Below are 21,064 nucleotides of genomic sequence, written 5' to 3'. Positions count from 1 at the left end.
GCTATAAATGAGAGAGAGAATCACAGTTGTCAGCAAGACATTTCTGTCTTGCTGAAAACTGACTTTTGATGTGTGCTCTGTAATATCATTTCAACAGTTAGTCACTTCGTTTGGAGAATATATTTAGGAGATTTATTCAACGTAATGCTGATCAGTGCCAGTGGCTTTTGAGGCCTGCTATATTCTTCTTGGGTGTAAAGATTGCCCAGAGAATGCTTGGTGTAGGTGGTCTAATGGTTGTGGGTGTTTCAGTTGGTTCAGACTTGGTCAGCTGGTGGTGCTTGAAACCAAGAAGTCCATGACCTAACTGAACAATTTTTTTTTTTTTTTTATATATAGTACTGTGCATGGGTTGAAGGAGATAGGGAGGGGATGCCAGAAACTTTGCTCTGGAGACTAAATATGGGTTTCACCACTTCAAGCCTTTAATAAGCAAAGTGAAGGTATTGCATTGGCAGATGAGTCATCTACCACTTAGTGTTAGTAAGCATCAGTATTATATTAAAGTATCATTATTAGTGTTATATTATATTAGTATTGGCAGTGGTTAGTATTAGTACCAGTAGTACCACACATGAATTGAAGAAGAGAGGGGTGGGAGGGAGGAAAAGCTAGAAACTTTGCTCTGAAGGGTTTCACCACTTCAATTCTCCAATAAACAAAGTGGTGATATTGTACCAGTTGAGGTTACCAAAAACTTTGGTAACATCAACCGGAAACTTTGCTCTGGAGACTAAACACGGATTTCATCACTTCAAGCTTCTAATATGCAAAGTGGTGGTATTGCACCAGTTGGTGAGAGTCATCTACTACCAAGTGTTAGTACACTGCTCGACAAAATTAATAGAACAAAATGTTTTTCATGAATATTTTATTATGTTGCCGAAGGCAAATATTTGATATAATAGGCATCCTGGCATACAAATTCTGAGTATCCAATAGAAATCAATCTAGCACTTTACAGAGTTGCACATCATGCAAATTATTAATGCCTATAAAAACACAGGTTGCGACCACATCACTTCATTCGCATTTTTTGGTTACGAGCTATCTACACTTAGGCAGTAATATGGAAAAGGCTCTGTAAGTAGCGACATGATAATCCTCATGTCATGCAGGACTGGTTTGTAGACAATGCTATTGAAAAGTTGGACTGGCCAGCTCATAAGTCAGATTTCAATCCCAGTGAATACCTGTGGGATGAAATAGAATGTCAGATTAGGCTTTGGCCAAAATGGTCCTCCTGCAAACCAGCTCTAGGAACTGCATTTGTAAGAGAAATAGAGGTACATTTTGGCTTACATCTACTGGAAGCTGGTAGTAAGTATCCCCATAAGAGTTCAGACTGCCATATAGGCTCCCTACCAACTATCAGGTTTTTAAAATAAAGATAAAATTTTCCAACTACCTGTGAATGTGTTGTGTTGAAATCCTTATGGTCATATAATATATAATGTTACATTACTTTAAGTTTGCAAAGCCAACTCAGTTATGAGTCAATCCAAGATTATGAGTTGGCAATAATGCTCTATCTATCCTTAAGTTACATGTGACTTAAAAGTTAAGATAATTACAGATTACAAATATGGAACATAACTATATTCTTACCAAAAATCTAAACTATTCATATAAGTAGTCATTACAAATCAAAGTAAAATAAAGAAATTTATATAAAATTCTGTATAAAATTCACTTTCACATTTAATTAAACAAATTCAAACTGCTTACAAGTTGCATTCCATCAAGTTCATCTACCAGGGTCATATTACCACACATCACCTTACTAAGACTATCATTAAATTCTTTAAGCTGTTCTAGAGTCTCATTCTTTGTTTCTTCATACTCTTCTGGTTCAAGTTCACTCCTAGTTAGAAGAGGATATGGAAATTCATTTAATTCACTTAAAATTTCCTCCCTCCCCAAAAAAAAATCAGAATTTAAACAGTTAATAACTGCATCTTATTTTATAAAAAAAAAATAAAATTAATTTCTCCTATGCAACTATCAAAGGAAAATATATATTGCCCCTTAAAAGTATTTGGATCAGTAAAATGGTTTAACTTTCATAGAAGACTTCTGATCAGTTAACATTAACAGTTAGCTGGAATTTGATAGTATCATTCCTTCAATGCTGACTGCATTGAAGGAATGACAGCAATCAAAGTGTAACATACTGGCCATGCTCTGAACCAGTGTTTCATCTTGCCCAAGGTGTCCTTTGAGATTAAGTCAGGATACCCAGACCAATTTTGGAACCTTGCTTTCCTCAAACCAGGCATGCACATATTGGCTCTATGGGATGGAACATTACTGTACCAGAAAATGAAAAGCTCAGCTCCACAGCATTGGCAGGGCGAGGGTTCAATAGAGTTATTCAAAATATTAATATATGAAATGACATTGAGTTTTGGGAGGTATGGCTAATGTTTCCAGTTCAAAAACAAAAAGCAGACCTATACCATAATGCTTCCTCGTTCAAATGTCACTGTTGAGACAATTAACTGTAGCAGCATTCTTCATGAATTTTCCAAAGATAAACTTGACCGTCTAGCTTGAATACTATGTGAGTATATATTTCCCCATCTATAAAACCCTCTTTCTATTGTGTCACAGTCCACAATTAATGGGAAATGAATGATGCTATCCCCTGATAACATGACATGCAACATATTCTCAATAATTAGGTTTTTATGTGTATATAATGGGGCTTAGAGAGGAACAGGCATTCGGTGTGTTATCAGATTTTGTTATTTTTGGTTTTTAGGAGTATTAGCAACTAAGGCCATATTGCTCCGGGATATGCGGTGGTCATTCCCTGACCTTTCCGCATCCTCCGTATTTGGTGGTGACGGGCTCGAACCCCGGTCTAATCAAGAAGCATGTGCTACGCACTGCTGCTCCTTCCCACCTGGCTACGGAGGCGCCTTGTGTTATCAGACACTCAGTCTAAAGCACTGATGGATCCAATATCTTTCTATTTCAGAAGAAGTCCGGTTGGCCTGCCTCCCTAAAATCCACTCATGCACACATCTCGATGGTAAGCCCTGTTACGTCACTTAGGTGGCAATGAAAGTGTAGAGTGGTTCTCTTCAAGACGCCTGGTCAGCGTGAAGAGGAAAAGACCAAACCCTCCAGCACACGACAGCACAACGAAACAAATGGCCCTCAGTCCCCAGCGGCTTTCACTCCCCCCCCCCTTACAACAGCGAGAGGATCAGAGTGGAAGCAGAGGGTGCTAAGAATCTCTGGGTACGATCAGGCTGCCATGCACGGAAACTGAACTTGGCCTGTTACAACATAAGATCGCTCATTGGTGAAGACAGGATACTAGAGCTGGAAAAGGAATTAGAAAGTGTAAATTGGAATATCATCAGTTTGGCTGAAACAAGAAGAAGAAATGAATCACTTATAAGTTTATCAAGTGGAAATCTGCTGTACACCAATGGAAACAGCAAAAGGAGTGAAGGTGGAGTTGGCTTTCTGGTCCATAAAGATATAAAAAAACAACATTTTGGAATTCAAAAGTACATCACCAAGGGTGTTGAGATTACTTACTACTCAGGATTTCTAAGAGGTATAAGCCAAAGGTTATAATGATTTATGCACCAACATCGAGTTATGATGATGAAGAGGTTGAAGAAATGTACACCAAAATTGAGTCTTCTAGATGAACAGAAAACTCACTACACTATCATTATGGGGAACTTCAATGCTAAGGTTAGAAAGAGACAAAACAGCGCAGAAAGGGGAACTATAGGAAATTTTGGAATTGGTGAAAGAAATGAAAGAGGTGAAAGACTTGTGGAATTTGCAGAATCTAGAGAAATGTCAGTAATGAACACTTTTTTCAAGAAAAGGGTGAACAGAAAGTATTAGCATTAGCAGAGGCATTTGATGCAAGAAAGCAAGCTTATGCAGCATCAGCCAAAATAAAAAAAATAATAATAAAATAAAATAAAATAAAATAAAAAAATAAAAAAAATAACCACTTCACCCCTCTGTTCGTTCGAAATACCTGTCCAGCTGAGCCTTAAACTTATTTAGGCTATCAACTTCCACGACAAGGGATGGAAGTCTGAAAGGTGAAAGACTTGTGGAATTTGCAGAATTTCCAGGACTGTCGGTAATGAACACTTTTTTCAAGAAAAGTGTTAACAGAAAGCGGACATGGAAGAGTCCAAATGGATTAACAACTAATGAAATCGACTTCATCTCACTAACAGAAGATATATCGTGAATGATGTTACTGTCCTGAACAAGGTAAATGTTGGAAGTGATCACAGAATGGCAAGATACACACTTGATATAGATGCAAGATAAGAAAGGGAAAAAACTGACTCGAGTAAATAATACAAAGGTCTTTGAGATAACAGAAGAGGAGAAAAAGCAGTATGTACTGGAACTTAAGAACAAGTTTGAACTTCTGCAGACTGTCCAGGACCAAGGTATCGACGAGGAATATTACAACTTTCTGAAAGTGATAAAGCCCAAGAAACCTATAGGTAAAAAGAAATCCAAAGAAAAAAATTAGTCAAGAAACACTTGTCATGATGAACCGAAGACGACAAATGAAGAGCAAGAAAAACACTGACAGGGAGATAATTGAGTATGAGTTATGCAAAGCCATTAGAAAGAGAATCAGAGAGGCATAAGAAAATTTAACACAAGAAAAGTAGAAGTATTAAGGGAAAACACAAAGGATTTAAATCAGCAGCCATGAGCAGTAATACAGAAAGACAAATGATACTGAAACTGAAGAATAGCGATGGCGTACTTATGAATAGCAGAGAAGGCATAATTCAAATAGCAGAAGACTACTATAAAGAGTTATACAAGGAGCAAGGGAATGATGCCAGCAGTGGGGAAGATGGATCGCAAATTAGTAACACATACAACATACCTGATATCATTCCTGATGAGGTAGAACATGCGTTGAAGGAAATGGAGAATCAGAAAGCTCCGGGGGAAGATGAAGTTACTGTAGAGTTGTTAAAATTGGGAGGAAGAGACATGACACAAAAACTGGCAAGACTTCACAAAATGCATTGAAAAGGTATGGTGCCTAAGGAGTGGAATAATGCAATCATAGTTTTGCTGCATAAGAAAGGAGATAAATCAGAAATTGGAAATTATAGAGCAATTAACTTCTTATCCCACATCTATAAGTTGTTCACAAGGGTCATTACTAACAGATTAGAAAGAATACTTGATGAGAATCAACCGAAAGAGCAAGCTGGCTTTAGGACAGGATTCTCAACTATGGATCACCTTCACATAATGTCACAGCTAATTGAGAAAGCAAATGAATATAAAACACCATTATGCCTGGCATTTGTAGATTATGAAAAGGCATTTGACTCCACACAGCTAATGGAGAAAGCAAATGAATATAAAACACCATTATGCCTGGCATTTGTGGATTATGAAAAGGCATTTGACTCCATACAGCATAAGGCAATGTTTCAGGCACTGGAAAGACAAGACATAGATACCACATATATTATGATTTTGAAGAAAATATATGAGAATGCTACCTCCTTTATTAGACTAGACAAAGACAGTAATAAATTTAAAATTGAGAAAGGAGTTCAACAAGGAGACACAATATCTCCGAAGTTGTTTACTGCTGAGGAAGCTTTCAAAGATTAAGACTGGTCGCAGAAAGGAGTCAATGTGAATGGAGAGCACCTAAACCATTTACGATTTGCAGATGACATTGTGGTCATAAGCCACGATCCCAAAGAATTAGAGGAAAATCTTAATCAGTTATGCAGAGTAAGTAAGGATTTTGGACAAAAGATGAATATGGCTAAAACAAAAGTAATGATGAACAAGTATGCCACAGAAACGGATATAATGATTGAAGGAGCAGTAATTGAAAAGGTGGAGTCATATACTTATCTGGGACAAGTCATTAGCTGTAATAATGATAAATGGATGGAAGTCAAGAGAAGAATAAATTTTGGATGGGTAGCATTCAGGAAATATAGTCACATACTGAGCAGCAATATCCCAATTTGTCCGAAACGTAAAATAATGAACCAATGTATACTCCCAACCATGACTTATGGAAGTGAAACTTGGGCACTCGCCAAAAGAATGGAAGAGAAGCTGAGAACTACAGAGCAAAGAATGGAATGAATTATATTGGGAATCAGACCGTTAGATAAGAAGAGAAACACATGGATTAGGCAGCAAACTCAAGTAAAGGATATTCTTATCAAAACTAAAGAACTAAAATGGCCTTGGGCAGGACACATAGCTCGAAGACATGATGACATATGGACTAAGAAAATAACAGAATGGTACCCAAGAGGAGCAAAGAGAAAACCTGGAAGACAACAACAGAGATGGACAGATGAAATTAATGAGTTTGTGGGTAGTAAATGGATGGCCATTGCACAAAACAGAAGGAACTGGAAAGTTGCTGGAGAGGCCTTCATCCTATAGTGGATTGAAAATGGCTGATGATGATGATGTGTATATAATAGATTTAATATTTTAATTAATTTTTCATGCAGACATTTTTGACTAAAGCATTAGCAGTGGCAAATAATACAAGGAAGCAGGCTTACATAGCACCAGCAAATAAAAAAAAATAAATAAATAAAAAATAAAGCCAATACTTCCCATATCATCTGTCCATTTTTATTTTTATTTTTTTATTAATCACAACAGCATAAAGTTGTGATTTACAATTCACTTCATAATTATCACATATACTTATAAATGCAAAACATATATAATCTCCAGTAAATAAAATATTTTAAGGAATTTAAACACAGATACAATAAATAGTAGAGTATTATTATTTTTTAATTAAAAAGAATGATACAATATAATTAAAAGCAAAAACATTAAAAAAAGGATATTACATCATTATCAATAAGATAAATTTTTTTATTACTTTAAATAATACATAAAACTTAATAATATAATGCAAATTATTATAAACTATAAAACAGATTATAAATTCATTTTTAACCCTGATTTTGCTAAAAAAGATATCAATATTGTTTTCATTAAGAAATGCTGCAGTTCTATTAAAAGTCAAGATGATTTATTCTAAATTCGGTGATATGAAATATATGTTCCCTCAAAGGCCACATGGACAGTTAAAAATTAATATGACAGGAGCATTGGAGCATCAGTTTTGTCTTGAAGTATGGAGTGTAGTAGACTACAATCAAGCATATTTCTTCTATCGTTCAAGGCATTCTAACAGTTGTCTAGCTCCACCTTGAATTTATTGAAACTACCCACTTCTACAACACCAGATGGGAGTTTGTTCTAATAATCGTTCACCTACTGGCTGAAAGCAAATTTATGTACATCTACCCTGTGTCCATCTTTCCTCAGTATGAATTTATGCCCCTCATGTTTATAGTTTGAGGAAGAGAAAAGATTCCATTAGCAGTGAGTTTACTAAATCTGTTCAAAACCTTCAACACCTCAATCAGATCTACTTGCAGGTGCCTAGTCTCTAAGCTCTGCTTCTGGTAAGTTACCCTTTTGCTCCTCTTATTAATTCACTGCTGTTCTCTGCACAAGTTCCAACAGACCCACATATTTCCTACAATGAGGCCTCCAGATGTAGCCTGACCATTGGCTTATACAATGGGATAATTATCTTCTTATCCCCACTGGAAAAATTTCTGTATATCATTGGCAAAATCCTATGAGCTGTCATGTCGGCCTGTCTGAACTGCTAGTAGAACTTCACATCTAACTGATATATAGAACTTCATATCTAATTAATCTGAGTGTGGCACCACACAGTTGGTACACCAACTGGAATTATTGCTTCCTATATGAAGTACCTTGCCTTTGTCAATACTGATCTTCAATTGCCACTTATTAGCCCACCTACCTAATTTGTCTAGAGCTTTTTGCAGTAGCATAACCTGATTACTGTGTTTAATCACCCTGCCAACCTTCACATCATCTACAAACTCAGACATTAAGCCCTGATGTGCTTTCATCAATATCACTAATGAATATAGAAAACAACAGGCTCAGCACTGAACCCAGGGAGACTCCACTAATAATAATATTAGTCAAAGAGTGCCCATTGTTAACCACTTTATCTTCTCTCATATAAGTACCCCTTTATTCACAGCAGTAACTTGCTCTTAATGCCACATTGCTCTAATCTGTAAAAGGCAGTCTTTCATGTGTAAAAGTATCAAAAGCTTTTTTGAAATCTTAGTACAAGATCTCAAAATTATTTTTTGCATCCAGTTCTTTTGTTACCGTATCACAGTATCCAATCAGATTGGTAAGACATGACTTCTCCATAATAAATCCATGCGGTGACTGCAGTATAACTGCATTCCTGTCTAGATGGTCCTGGATTAGATCTTTAAAATGTGACTCTGTTATTTTCCCTGGAACAGAAGTCAAGCTAACATGTCTGTAATTATTTGTGTCACTCTTTGATTTCCCTTTATGAATTGAGGATACATTTGCATATCTCCAGTCCAGAGAGTCCTCCTCTGAATCCAAAGGTGTGCTTCGTAATCACAGCTAAAGTTTAACTTACTTCTTTTGCTTTCTCCCCTAATATGACTGGATAGATCCCATCCACCTCAGGTGCTATTTTTATGTTTAGCTTCAATAATTTCACCTCAACTTTCCTCTTAGTTATCACAAAATCATTCAGCTCCCTGTCAGAATATTACACACTTCTGGTTTCCCCATCCCTAAAAAATTCCTCATGTGAATGTAGATGTAAAATATCTATTCAGTTTGTCAGCAATTTGAGCAGGATCATCAACAGTTAAATCATTCATCTGGTGAACCAATGTGATTCATCCCCTTCCTTTTACTGTTTACATAAGTAAAGCAGGCTTTGCTTCTTTTCTATGCATTCTTTTCCAGAGACTTCTTTTAATCTGAATTAGCTTGCTTAACCTCCTCTGTAACTTAATTGCAGACTAGTTTATATCTACTATAGACATCTGTATCACCTGATAATGTGTATGCATCCCATGCATTTTTCTTCTCTGCTAACCCTTCCCTTTACCCCTAATGGTAGTTACTCAAAGAGGTAACCACCATTAGGGGTAAAGGGAAGGGTTATTGCTTTCGTAAAGGGGCGACTACGATGGACTGAGACAGTATTTAAATTCTATACAGTGGGACCAACTGATGATGTTACCAACAGCAAATGCAAAATGGGAAGCATTCAAAGAACTTATCTTGGAAGCTACTAGGCTTTACATACCAACTAAGAAATATTGTTCAAGGTTTAGGCCTAAATGGATGTCAGATGAACTGATGAGGCATATGACAGAGAAGAAACATGCATGGGATACATACAAATTAACACACGACACAGAAGCCTATGATAGATACAAGTTGATCTGTAACCAAGTTACAAAGGAGGTTAGGCAGGCGAAGGCAGATTACGAGAAATCTTTGGCAAGGGATGCAAAGAAAAACAGCAAAGAGTTCTTTACTTATGTAAACTCTAGAAGGAAGGGGATGAATCAGATTGGTCCACTTGATATCGATGTGTCAACTGTTGATGATCCTGCTCAGGTAGCTAACAAACTAAATGAATATCTTGCATCGACATTCACACATGAGGAGTTATTTAGCGAGGGGAAAGCCAGAGGTGTATTCAACTCTAGCAGTAAGCTAGAGAATCTTGTAATAACTGAGAGTAAAGTGGAGGAGAAATTGTTGAAGATAAACACAAGAAAGGCACCCGGGGTGGATGGGATCTATCCAGTTATATTAAAAGAGGCAGCAGAGGAAGTACCCACAGACTGGAGATGTGCAAATGTGATCCCAATTCACAAAGGCTGACACAAGTAATTATAGACCTGTGAGTTTAACTTCTGTTCCAGGAAAATTAATGGAGGCACTAGTTAAAGATGCACTGCAGGATCATTTAGACAAGACTTCAGTTACAGCTCGGACACAGCATGGTTTTGTTAAGGGGAAGTCTTGCCTGACCAATTTGATTGGATACTATGATGCAGTCACAAAGGAACTGGATGCAGGGAATAACTTTGATATTATATACTTGGATCTTAGAAAGGCTTTTGATACTGTTGCACATGGAAGACTGCTGCACAAATTGGAGCAGTGTGACATTGGAGGCAAATTGCTGCTGTGGATAAAGGGGTGGCCGAGGGGGAGATAAGACAGAGTGGTAATCAATGGACACTGCTCGCCGTGGACTAATGTTATTAGTGGAGTCCCTCAGGGCTCAGTATTGGGTCCATTATTGTTTTCTTTATTCATAAATGATATTGATGATGGTATATCAAGCTTAATGTCGAAGTTTGCAGATGATACAAAAGTAGGCAGGGTTGTCAAGGACACTACTGACACTATGCTGCTGCAACAGGATCTGGAAAGGTTGAGCAGTTGGGCTGAGAGGTGGCAAATGAAGTTTAACATTGACAAATGTAAAGTACTACACATGGGAAACAGCAACCCCAGAGCAACGTATCAACTCTGTGGTACTACACTGACAGTGGTAGAGAATGAAAGGGACCTGGGGGTGGTTGTGCAGGCAGATATGAAGTTCACTGAGCAGTGCAGACGGGCTGCAAGAGTAGCTCATGGTGTAGCAATGGTCAGGCCACACCTAGAGTACTGTATACAGGTCGGGGGGCCTCATTTCAAGAAGGATGTAGAGCTGCTGGAACGAGTACAGAGAAGGGCAACAAGATTAGTGAATGGAACAAAGGGGTGCTCTTACAAAGAAAGGCTTAAGTTTTGCAAATTACAGTGTCTGGAGACTAGGCACCAGCGCGGTGATCTGATAGAGGTGTATAAAGCCTTGAATGGTTTGAGCATGCTCAATGCTGATGGGATTCTTCCTCTCACTCAGAATAATCACCTGAGAGGGCATAAATTCAAATTGAGGAAAGACAGATGTAGGATAGACGTGCGGAAATTTGTCTTTAGCCAGCGGGTGGTTGGTTGGTGGAACAGACTTCCATCCCTTGTCATGGAAGTTGATAGCCTAAATAAGTTTAAGGCTCAGCTGGACAGGTATTTTCAACGAACAGAGGGGTGAAGTGGAAGTGGTTTTTTTTTTTTTTTTTTTTTGGCTGATGCTGCATAAGCTTGCTTTCTTGCATCAAATGCCTCTACTAATGCTAAAGTCTCATCAGTTATCTCACATCCATTTATCTCTTAAGTTGGTATAAAAAGCCTAGTAGCCTCTATGATTACATTCCTGAATGTAATCATAGAAGTAAATGGTTACATGAATGTAACCATTTAGAATTTGCTATTGGTAATTTTAACAGTCAGTTCCAATGCACAAATTTTAAAAACTGTCAAGAGACCATTGTAGCCACCTTTACAAAAGCAGAAGCCCTCTCTCTGCCCTTGACAGTAGCCATGTCTTCAAGTAAATCCCACATCTTTGCACTGTATATTGCCATCCAGTGGATCATTCACTTACAGATTCTTAATGCATGATGAATCACTGCTGATAATCAGATCAAGTGTACTTGCTTCCACTTGAACATGTTTCCTATAGCAGCATGTTCAAGAGGCAACAAGAGGAAGCAGTACTCTTGAACATGCTGCTATAGGAAACAATCATCCAATAAATCCACAAAAAGTCTGGATAGTGTGCGAGTGACCAACACACAAGTTCCAGTCAATATCTATAGTTAAAATCCCCAGTTAAGGCAGTGTGATTTACTAACCACACTATGTTTCTGTTCAGTTTGTCATACTCATCACAAGCATTAGGTCTATAGCATATTCCTACTTTCATTTTTCTTTTCCCAGTACTTCGCAGAAAAAATTGCCCTGACCACCCATATCCAATGGATGCACTGTCTTTGATTTTGTGCACTTCTTAACTAAAGGCATAAACTCTCCCCCCACATCCTGTCTTTCTTTTCTGTATGCATTGTACTCCCCATATTCCAATTCTAAATCCCTTATATATGAATAATAACGAATCTCTGATAATCTCACAATGTCTACACTTGATGACTTGACCAGGAATGGCTTGGTTTACTATGCTCCTAGCATTAGTGTACATGTAAGTATACATGCAGAAGTACCAAGTTTACTGCTCTATTTGCTTAATATATTTATTCCTGTTACAAGTAGATGTTTTTCATGAATATTCAATCTGTAAAATGTCATCTGATACCTTCTCCATTATGACTATTTCATGCTTATAAATACAAATGGGCCTGTTGTACTGGATTTCATTGTTTAAGGAGATTAATACTGTATATATCCAGTAATTAGATAGTATGAATCAGAGTTGTAATACTCAATATGTTCTACGTTGATAATAATATTAGTAAAATAATAAGAGGAGTTTACTTCAATATAGTAAGTAGAACACTTCCGTATGATACCCTCCAGAAATTAAAACAAAAAAAACCGACAACTTACCGGTACATTAGAGTAAATTATAAATAATTAAATAATCAATTTAACACAATTCATATAAATTTAAAACAATTAAAAATCAAATTCACACAATTAAAAGAATCTAACGAAAATATTCAAAACGATTTTCCTTCCTTCTAACGAAAATATTCAAAACGATTTTCCTTCCTTCTAACGAAAATATTCAAAACAAAGGAAGGAAAATCGTTTTGAATATTTTCGTTATTTTCGTAAAATATTTGAATATTTTCGTAAAATGGACCCCTTCATTAGCAATATACAGATTCTGTTAGAATCTGTATATTGCTGATGAAGGGATCTATTTTACCCTGAAAGCTACATTTTGTTATTAAATATATTACTGGATATATACAGTATTAATCTCCTTCATGCTTATATTTTTAATTTTATCATTAAATAGTGCTTGTGTGCACGTATGCATGCAAACAAGTACAAGAGTTAGATTGTGATATTACTATTCTTGTTTTTATATCCTACATTTTCATATACAGTTAGTCCTCATATAACATGGCAGTTGTGTTCCTAGAAGCCCTCATGCAATATAAATAACAGGCCTTATGGGAAAAACAGGGTTGGGGCAGATCACTCAAGACTGAACACACATTTATAACCAAAACATTACCAAACACAATTAATAATCGTAATAAAATATTGCTAATGCTTTTGCTTTTATCATATGCAAACTTCTAAAAATATTTCTTGACTAAATGTCTAAGAGTATGAAAGAGTTGGTTTTATGCATGGTTACCAACTCTCATCCTCTTAGACATTTAGTCAAGAAACATTTTTTAGATTAAACTACACACACCACCAAGCATCTCTCATATTGTGGACTTATACTTCGCTATTGCAACAACAGGGTACCTGCTCACCCACCAATGAGCAAGCCAACATGTGAATAACGTGTATGGTTCATTCTTCCCAGGCTGCAGAGACACTGTGATATTTCCATTTGGTGTTGTCAGCCAGCATTAATTTAGGATGTTATAGTTTTTCTGTAATGGCATGAACAGATTGGGTGCAGTGGCACCCTACGATGATTCTCTATTGAAGCTAAGCTGAATGCCTTAACCAATCTACTGTATTTCATCAATCTGCTAACTTCTAGAATGAATGCAGTTGCTTTTATACCTGTTCCTGACATGTGGATAGCATGTATGGTTCATCCTTCCAAAACCCCAAGAATATCGAGAGGAAAAAGTTGGAGGAGGAGGAGGGGAAAAAAAAAGAAAAATGGGAAAAAAAACAAAAAACCAGGAATAGTTGATATAGCTTGAGCTTCAAGTCATTAAAATATAATTTATGAGGCTGGATTTATACAAGCAAAATGTATGTAAGGCACAGAGATACAGGAACCATCCTACAGAAGAAGGCCAACAGCAAGGTCAATACAAGTACTACCACTACCAAAATGAGACAGTGTTTCTAACAATGGGCAAGACAATTATATATACACACAAACACAATTTCAAAAGACCTTACTTGCATTCTTCTAGATCTGATAACTGGGCCATTAGTCGATCTAGCTGATCTTGAAGATTGTGTTTTAAATGAATGGTTTCTGTTTGTCCTCGTGAGGCCATGTTCACAAAATTTTAAAGTAGCTTTCTGTAATAATAAGAAAATATTTAAATTCTTTGGAAAGATCCAAATCATGATCATTAGTTAGTAAAAATAAAAATTGAATATTTATGGCAAACAATCATTATAAATTACTGAAGCATTCTTGATTATGTTTGTTCACAACTTTGACCTTGGGTTCTGCATCTACAAATAGATATCCTTAAAAAGATATTCAGGAGGAAATGGGTTTAAAATACAAATCAATATCTCACTATTGTTGGGTGGGGGAGAAATTTAGTCCAATAAAGATATTTATAAGTATAAGAAGCAGTGTAGCATTATAAGCATTAGAGGCAAGTGCAATGAAGTTATTTTTTGGCATCTATAATGAAATCCACTGTCCATTTCCTCTTTTTTTACCCAACTTTTTGATTTTTTTTTTTAATGAAAAAAAAAAAAAAACTATGGAAGTAATATAAAAAAATAAATTTAGCACTGGGAACTGAGACTAAACATTAAATGTAACCTTTATTTTTGATATGACAAATAACAGATTATTCAGGTAATATAATTTATGCTAAATGTATAAATGAAATTACTGAATGAAGCCTGATCACAGAATCCAGAACCTCGTGGATCTGGATTCTGTGATAAGGAATTGGATTCAGTGTAAAATTCTCTAGAACTTGGAAAATTTGTAAAACTGACAGCTTCGCATTTAAATATTAATTTCTTATTTTAACTCGACTGTTCAGAATTAAAGTGAAATTATCAAAAATCAAATCAAAAATAAAAATTTTAAAAAAGCCACAGAAAACTCTTTACTAATACTTATTTATCTGATGGAATCTATAATTTATCTATTAATTATATCACATGATTCAGTTTTATCAATTGGATTAATTCCAAAGAATTTTGTAGGCTCAAGTCAGATAATAATGGATCTCAGGTGTGATCACCTTTGATTTTAAAAAGCTCATTTTGTGTTGCCATCTATTATAATATATTTATCACATCTTGTGAGTATGGGCTTGGCATACCCAGGATTTGCACCATATGGCTAATAATAATAATATAAACTATTATTATACATTACAATTACTTGCGAACAGAGATAATAGATGGCAGAACTTACTGGAAATTTTTTTTTTTTTAAATGAATACCCCAAACACAAAAATGTTAGGAACCTACAGTACTTATTATTGTGCACGGGTTGAAGGCTGAGAAGATAGTTAGTTAGTTATTTGGTTTTTAGGAGCATTAGCAACTAAGGGAAGGCTGAGAAGAGAGAAGATACTTGTTGATATTAGCCTCTATTTCTGTAGGTTGCAACTTTCAGGAAATAACATCTGAAGGAAGGCTACTTCAGTGAACAGACCTAGAAGGGATGAGAAAGTTGGTTTTTTAAGTTTGGAGTAGTTAGACAGAGGATGGGTGCTGACAGGTTGAGGTATGAGTTTGGACTCTTTTTGGAAGAGAATGGGGGAATTATAGAAGCCAATTCAGAAGAACAGTACCCATGGAAGTATCTATAGAAAATGAATGCAGCAGAAACTTAAAATTTATGAGACAGAGAGTGAGACATTTAATAAACTTGATTTCTCCATTTTGAGTGGAGTCTAGAAGCTTCAGAAGTTTTAGGAGCACCGCCCCAGATGGGAGAACAATATTTCCTGGTAGACAGATTTGAGATTTGTACAGAGTAATTGTTTAGAAGAAATTTAATGCAGAGAGAAAAGAAGAAAACAAGGTTTTTTTTTCATGCAGATAAGCTAATATTTGTGATGTGCTTATGGCAAGAGAGAGAGAGAGATTACAAGACAGAGTGATCCCTAATAGGGATATGTAATCTTTTCTGGAAATCCGAGTGTCATTGAAGGTAAATATAGAGCAGAAAACTTCCTTTTTTTTGCAAGGTACAAGACAGGATTGAGCTTTAGAAGGATCGAAATTAAACAAATTAACACTGCCCCAATGGAAAATACCTGGCAATCAGCATTTAAGGAATTGGTGGTGGATTTGAGAATTTGACGCTGTTTGTGCAGGGCAAGGTTTCTCAAACTGGAAGATGGAATGTATTGTGCTATTATCAGCAAATACTATGGATAGGATTTGCAGTCCATGGAAGAAAGTAGTTATTATACAAGAGGAAAACAGTGGGAGAAAGAATGAAAGAATTGAACCTTGGGGAAAATCAGTATTACTGGAGAAATTAGAAGACAGAGCCATCTACCATCACTCAAAGTGAACAGTCAGAGAGAAAACTGGATACCTAATTGCAAAACTCTGTCAGCAACCCAAAACATGTAAACTTGTTTAGAACACTTTTAGGCTAAACACAATCAAAAGCTTTAGAAATCTCAAGAGCAACTGCCAAGGTTTCACTCAATTTTTCCATCAAATTTGCCCAAAAAAAAAAAAAAAAAAAAAAAAAAGAGTAATATAAGCTAGTATATGATGAGTAGATCAAGACTTACAGAATTTATACTGGTTTCATTGATCAGATGAGAGCTTGAGTCCAATGCACTTGACCCGGTACCATAAATTGGTACCATAGATTTGGTCCTTGAGGTTGTCACAGACATTCTCTCAGATATGCCAGACAAGCTGTACTTGCTATCTGGGAGTCTAAAACGCTGATGGAACTGATATTCGGGTGACACTCAAGTCAAGTGGACCCAATTTCGGCGAAGTCCGGACGGTCTGTGACAGCCAAATCCTCTGCTTGCACCTTCACGATGGTGGGACTGTTAGTAATCCTGGGTATAACCTCCATGCACAAGTACATGGTGGGTGACCACCCAGGTGTGAACCAATGTAAGCAGGGGTCGAGGTGTGGCGCCCACACCACATGGAGGAACGCCGCCCCTCTATGTTACCAGGCAGTACTAGGTGGTAGATGACTGTCATCAACCGGTGAAATACCACCATTTTGCTTATTGGAGGCTTGAAATGGTGGAACCCATGTTTAGTCTCTAGAGCTAAGTTCCGGTCAACCTTTCCCTATCTCTTCCATCATGCCGTATGATTGATGACTTTTGAGGTTATGATGAACGTTGTGGCGAGATCCAATATTCCTTACATTTCGAGGGTACAGCTCTAAAACGGTGTTCGCAGGCCGGCCGCTAGTTAGTACACCGGACTGAACCTATTGGTAACTCTCTAGGAAGCTTCCGGATCAGCTAGTGTATAATCTTGCTGCCTCTACTCTGCCAGATAGTGACTGGAGGGAGTCCGAGTAGTGTGTATGCGGGGAGCATTGTCGAGGCCACGTTATGTCAAGGATCTGGGTATATTCTTACCACGTACGCCATATCCAAAAATTTCATTACTTCATACAGCATGTCCCACCTACTTTTTCTTACTATTGAATACACCATGAATTGTCAAACTAATAGAGCAAGCTTATCTGCGAAAAGATCTAAACCTCCCAAGGACTTCCTAATTCATTTCACAAATATACGTGGTCTCAATTCTAATCTCAACGATGTCCATTTCCACTTGCATTCTGCCAAACCCCATGTACTTTTTCTGACAGAATCTCAGTTATCGGTTGATTCATCTACTGCTCATCTCAGATGCCCAAATTATTCGCTGTATGATTCCTTTCGCCTCAAAGGTGGTACTTGTGCATATGTCCGTTCTGATATTCCCTGTCAGAGACTTGGCAATTTGGAATCTCCTCTCTTTGATCTTCTCTGGCTTAAAATCTCTCTACCTCATTGTGTCAAATTCATCTGTTGTCTCTACCGTTCTCCCAACTCCACTAATCACTTGGAGCTCTTTGACTTCCTCTCTTTGCAACTTGACTTTCTCCAGTCCAACTTTTCTAACAGTGAAGTAATTTTCCTTGGTGATTTTAATGTTCACAACTTCAGCTGGCTTCCGTTTTCTAGTCACATCAACCCAGCAGGTCGAGGTGCTGAGGCTTTTGCAATTACTAATGACCTAGCACAGATTGTTCATTTACCTACAAGAATACCGGACAATCCTAATCATACAGCCAATACGCTTGATCTTTTTCTCACAAACAACCCTTCTAAGTACACGGTCGAAGTGAGAGGTCCTTTAGGCACTTCAGATCACAACTTGGCGATTGTCTCTTCTCCAATGGAACCTTTATCTCATGGCTATTTCCAACCACGTGTTGTTTGGCATTACAAGAATGCAAAATGGGATGACCTGCGAGACTTCTTTTCTTCTTTTCCTTGGTCAGATTACTGTTTCAAAACTTCTGATGTCAACGTTTGCTCAGATCGTGTCAGTGAAATTATTCTTGTAGGAATGGAATCCTTTATCCCACACTCCACTTTAAAATCTCGTCCTTTATCTAAACCTTGGTTTTCCAATAAATGTGCTAAGGCTGTCCAAGAGAAGAATGTTGCATATCGTAATTGGCTTGTTTCTAATTCTTCAGTTTCATTTTCTGCCTACACCAAAGCTCGCAACCGTTGTAAAGCAGTTATTAATCAGTCCAAACTAGATTTTGGACAGACTAAGAGTAGAAAACTTGCTTCTTGCCCTAATGGTAGCCGCGCATTCTGGTCTCTTGCCAAAGCTATTGGCCGCAACTTTTGCCCACCTCTGTCAAAACCAAATGGTTCTGTTGTCACTTCAGCCAAGGATAAAGCTGACCTGCTAGCATCCCATTTTTCTTCCAGCTCATGTATTAATGATCTTGGTAAAACACCTCCCACCATTCCCAACACGCTCCATTCAATGCCTCCTGTGGTCTTCGTCAAAAGGATATCAGAAGGATTTTGATGAATCTTGATGCTAAGAAAGCTCCAGGTCCTGATGGTATTTCTCCACTTGTTCTCAAAACCTGTGCTCCTGAACTTACTCCTATTCTTTGCCGCCTTTTTTCACTTTCTTATTCCAAAGGTGTTTTTCCTTCTGCTTGGAAATTTGCTCATATCCAGCCAGTTCCTAAAAAGGGTGACAAATCCCTCCCATCCAATTATCGTCCCATTGCAATTACTTCTACTCTTTCTAAAGTAACGGAGAAATTAATTAACCGCCAACTCTTAAACTACCTAGAAACCTTCCGTCTGATCAACGATCACCAGTATGGATTCCGTCAGTGTCGATCCACTGGAGATATTCTTGCTTATGTTACCCATTTATGGACTAATTCAATGGAAAGGTTTGGTGAAACACAAGTAGTTGCTCTTGACATCTCAAAGGCTTTTGATCGTGTTTGGCATAAAGGTCTTCTAAACAAGCTTCCATCTTATGGTTTGCCAACTGTTTTTAGTAATTGGTTATCCAGTTTTCTCTCTGATCGCTCACTGAGGGCGATGGTAGATGGCTCTCTGTCTTCTAACTTCTCCACTAATGCCGGTGTCCCCCAAGGTTCAGTTCTTTCCCCCACTCTTTTCCTCTTGTATATCAATGACCTTCTTCCATTGACTGAAAATCCTATCCATAGTTTTGCCGATGATAGCACATTGCATTCAACTTTCCATTTTGAGAAACCTTGTCCTGCTCAATCAGCTTCAACTTCTCGAAAATCTGCTACCAATTCCTTAAATGCCGATCTTCAGGTAATTCTCCAGTGGGGCAAAGACAACTTAGTTGATTTCAACCCTTCTAAAACTCAGTCTTGTCTTATATCTCGCAAAAAGGATTCTTCTGCTCCTATACTTATCTTTAGTGACACTCCAATTTCTAGGCAAAATGATATATCTCTTTTGGGGATTACCCTGACTTCTAATCTCTCTTGGCACAAGCACATTACAAATATTGCTTCCTCTGCATCTAAAAAACTTGGTTTTCTCTTTCGCTCTCGGCGTTACTTTTCTTCCAAACAGCTGCTCACTCTGTATAAATCGCAAATTCGCCCTGCCATGGAATATTGTTCCCATATCTGGGGTGGTGCCCCCAAAACCTCTCTCCGGCTTCTTGATTCCATTAGAAGAGGGCAGTTAGGTTAATTAATGATTCATCTCTAACAGAGTCTCTCCACTCACTTTCTCATAGACGCACTGTTTCTGCTGCATGCCTCTTCTACAGATACTTCCATGGGCACTGTTCTTCTGAATTGGCTTCTATAATTCCTGCTCTCTCTTTCAAAACAGCCCGAACACGTGCCGCCACCAGCCAACATCAATTTACTGTCCAACTTCAAACCCACAGAACCAACTTTTGATCTTCCTCATTTATTCATTCAACTGCCGCTTTCTGGAACAATCTTCCTTCATACGTATTTCCTGAAAATTACAATCTACAGAAGTTCAAGTCCAATGTCAACAAATATCTTCTTTCGTCTTCTTAACCTCAAACCCAAGCACGGTACTAAGTACTATAGGTTCTAATACCTCTCGTGTTTGGGGTTCACATAAAAAAAAAAAAAAAAAGGTATTGAATCCAAGATCATAAAGACAACACTTAGACAAAAGTAAGGTGCCAGAATTTTGGCTTAATCTTTAGCTGAAGATGCTATGGAACCATCAGGTTGTAACAGAGTTGGGAGTATAAATGGACAAAGTTACAGCCAACAGGTCTGGCAAGAGAGCAGAATACTTGAATACCATTTGGACATGAATCAAATTTTCTACTCAGCCTATTCAAAATAGGGTTTGGATTGATTGATAATATTTTTATAATTGTTTTACAATTGTTGTGGGCTTTAGCGTAAGCAGAAAATGAAGCTGGAGTTTTGATACAAGCCAACTGTGATGTATTAAATTCTTATCTTGAACAGCCTTTGTACATTTTTTTTTTTTTGGAAATTCAAGGTTTAGATCAGGCCTGGCCAACCATCGGTTGGCCAGGCCTGATCTAATTTTTGGCCCGACAGATGATTTTTCTACTACTGACTACATCAGTGGGAAATCATTCACTAGTTGCACTAGGCACGATAAATAATGAGAAATATAATACTAGACCAGCTGTATTTTTTGAATCCCCACCACTCATTCCTTTCTTCGAACCGGAAATTCTGCAGATATTTTGCTGATATTCATGCCACAACATCAAAAATCAACTTTGACAACAAGTTTGTTTGTTTGTTTTTTGGTTTTTAGGATTAGCAACTAAGGCCATATTGCTCCTGGGATATGCGGTGGTCATTCCCTGACCTTTTCGCAT

General features: G+C 37.3%; 1 protein-coding gene across 2 annotated transcripts in view; it reads right to left on the bottom strand.

Annotated features, from left to right (window-relative positions):
* Positions 1-21,064, bottom strand: part of LOC150086705 (protein LZIC-like) — a 67,633-nt gene that overhangs the window by 31,508 nt on the left and 15,061 nt on the right. For both annotated transcript variants that reach the window (XM_090371535.1, XM_090371534.1), the window contains exons 2-3: positions 13,891-14,016; positions 1,729-1,864 (exon numbers count right to left, since the gene is read on the bottom strand). In XM_090371535.1, the coding sequence (XP_090227661.1) occupies positions 1,729-1,864; positions 13,891-13,991 (237 nt within the window). In that variant the 5' untranslated portion in view covers positions 13,992-14,016. The remainder of the gene's footprint in view (positions 1-1,728; positions 1,865-13,890; positions 14,017-21,064) is intronic.

Source organism: Mastigoproctus giganteus, chromosome 4 (assembly GCF_048544385.1).
Source record: "Mastigoproctus giganteus isolate SK-2022 chromosome 4, ASM4854438v1, whole genome shotgun sequence".
Classification (NCBI taxonomy): Eukaryota; Metazoa; Arthropoda; class Arachnida; order Uropygi; family Thelyphonidae; genus Mastigoproctus; species Mastigoproctus giganteus.
This window is presented reverse-complemented; position numbering and strand designations above follow the sequence as displayed.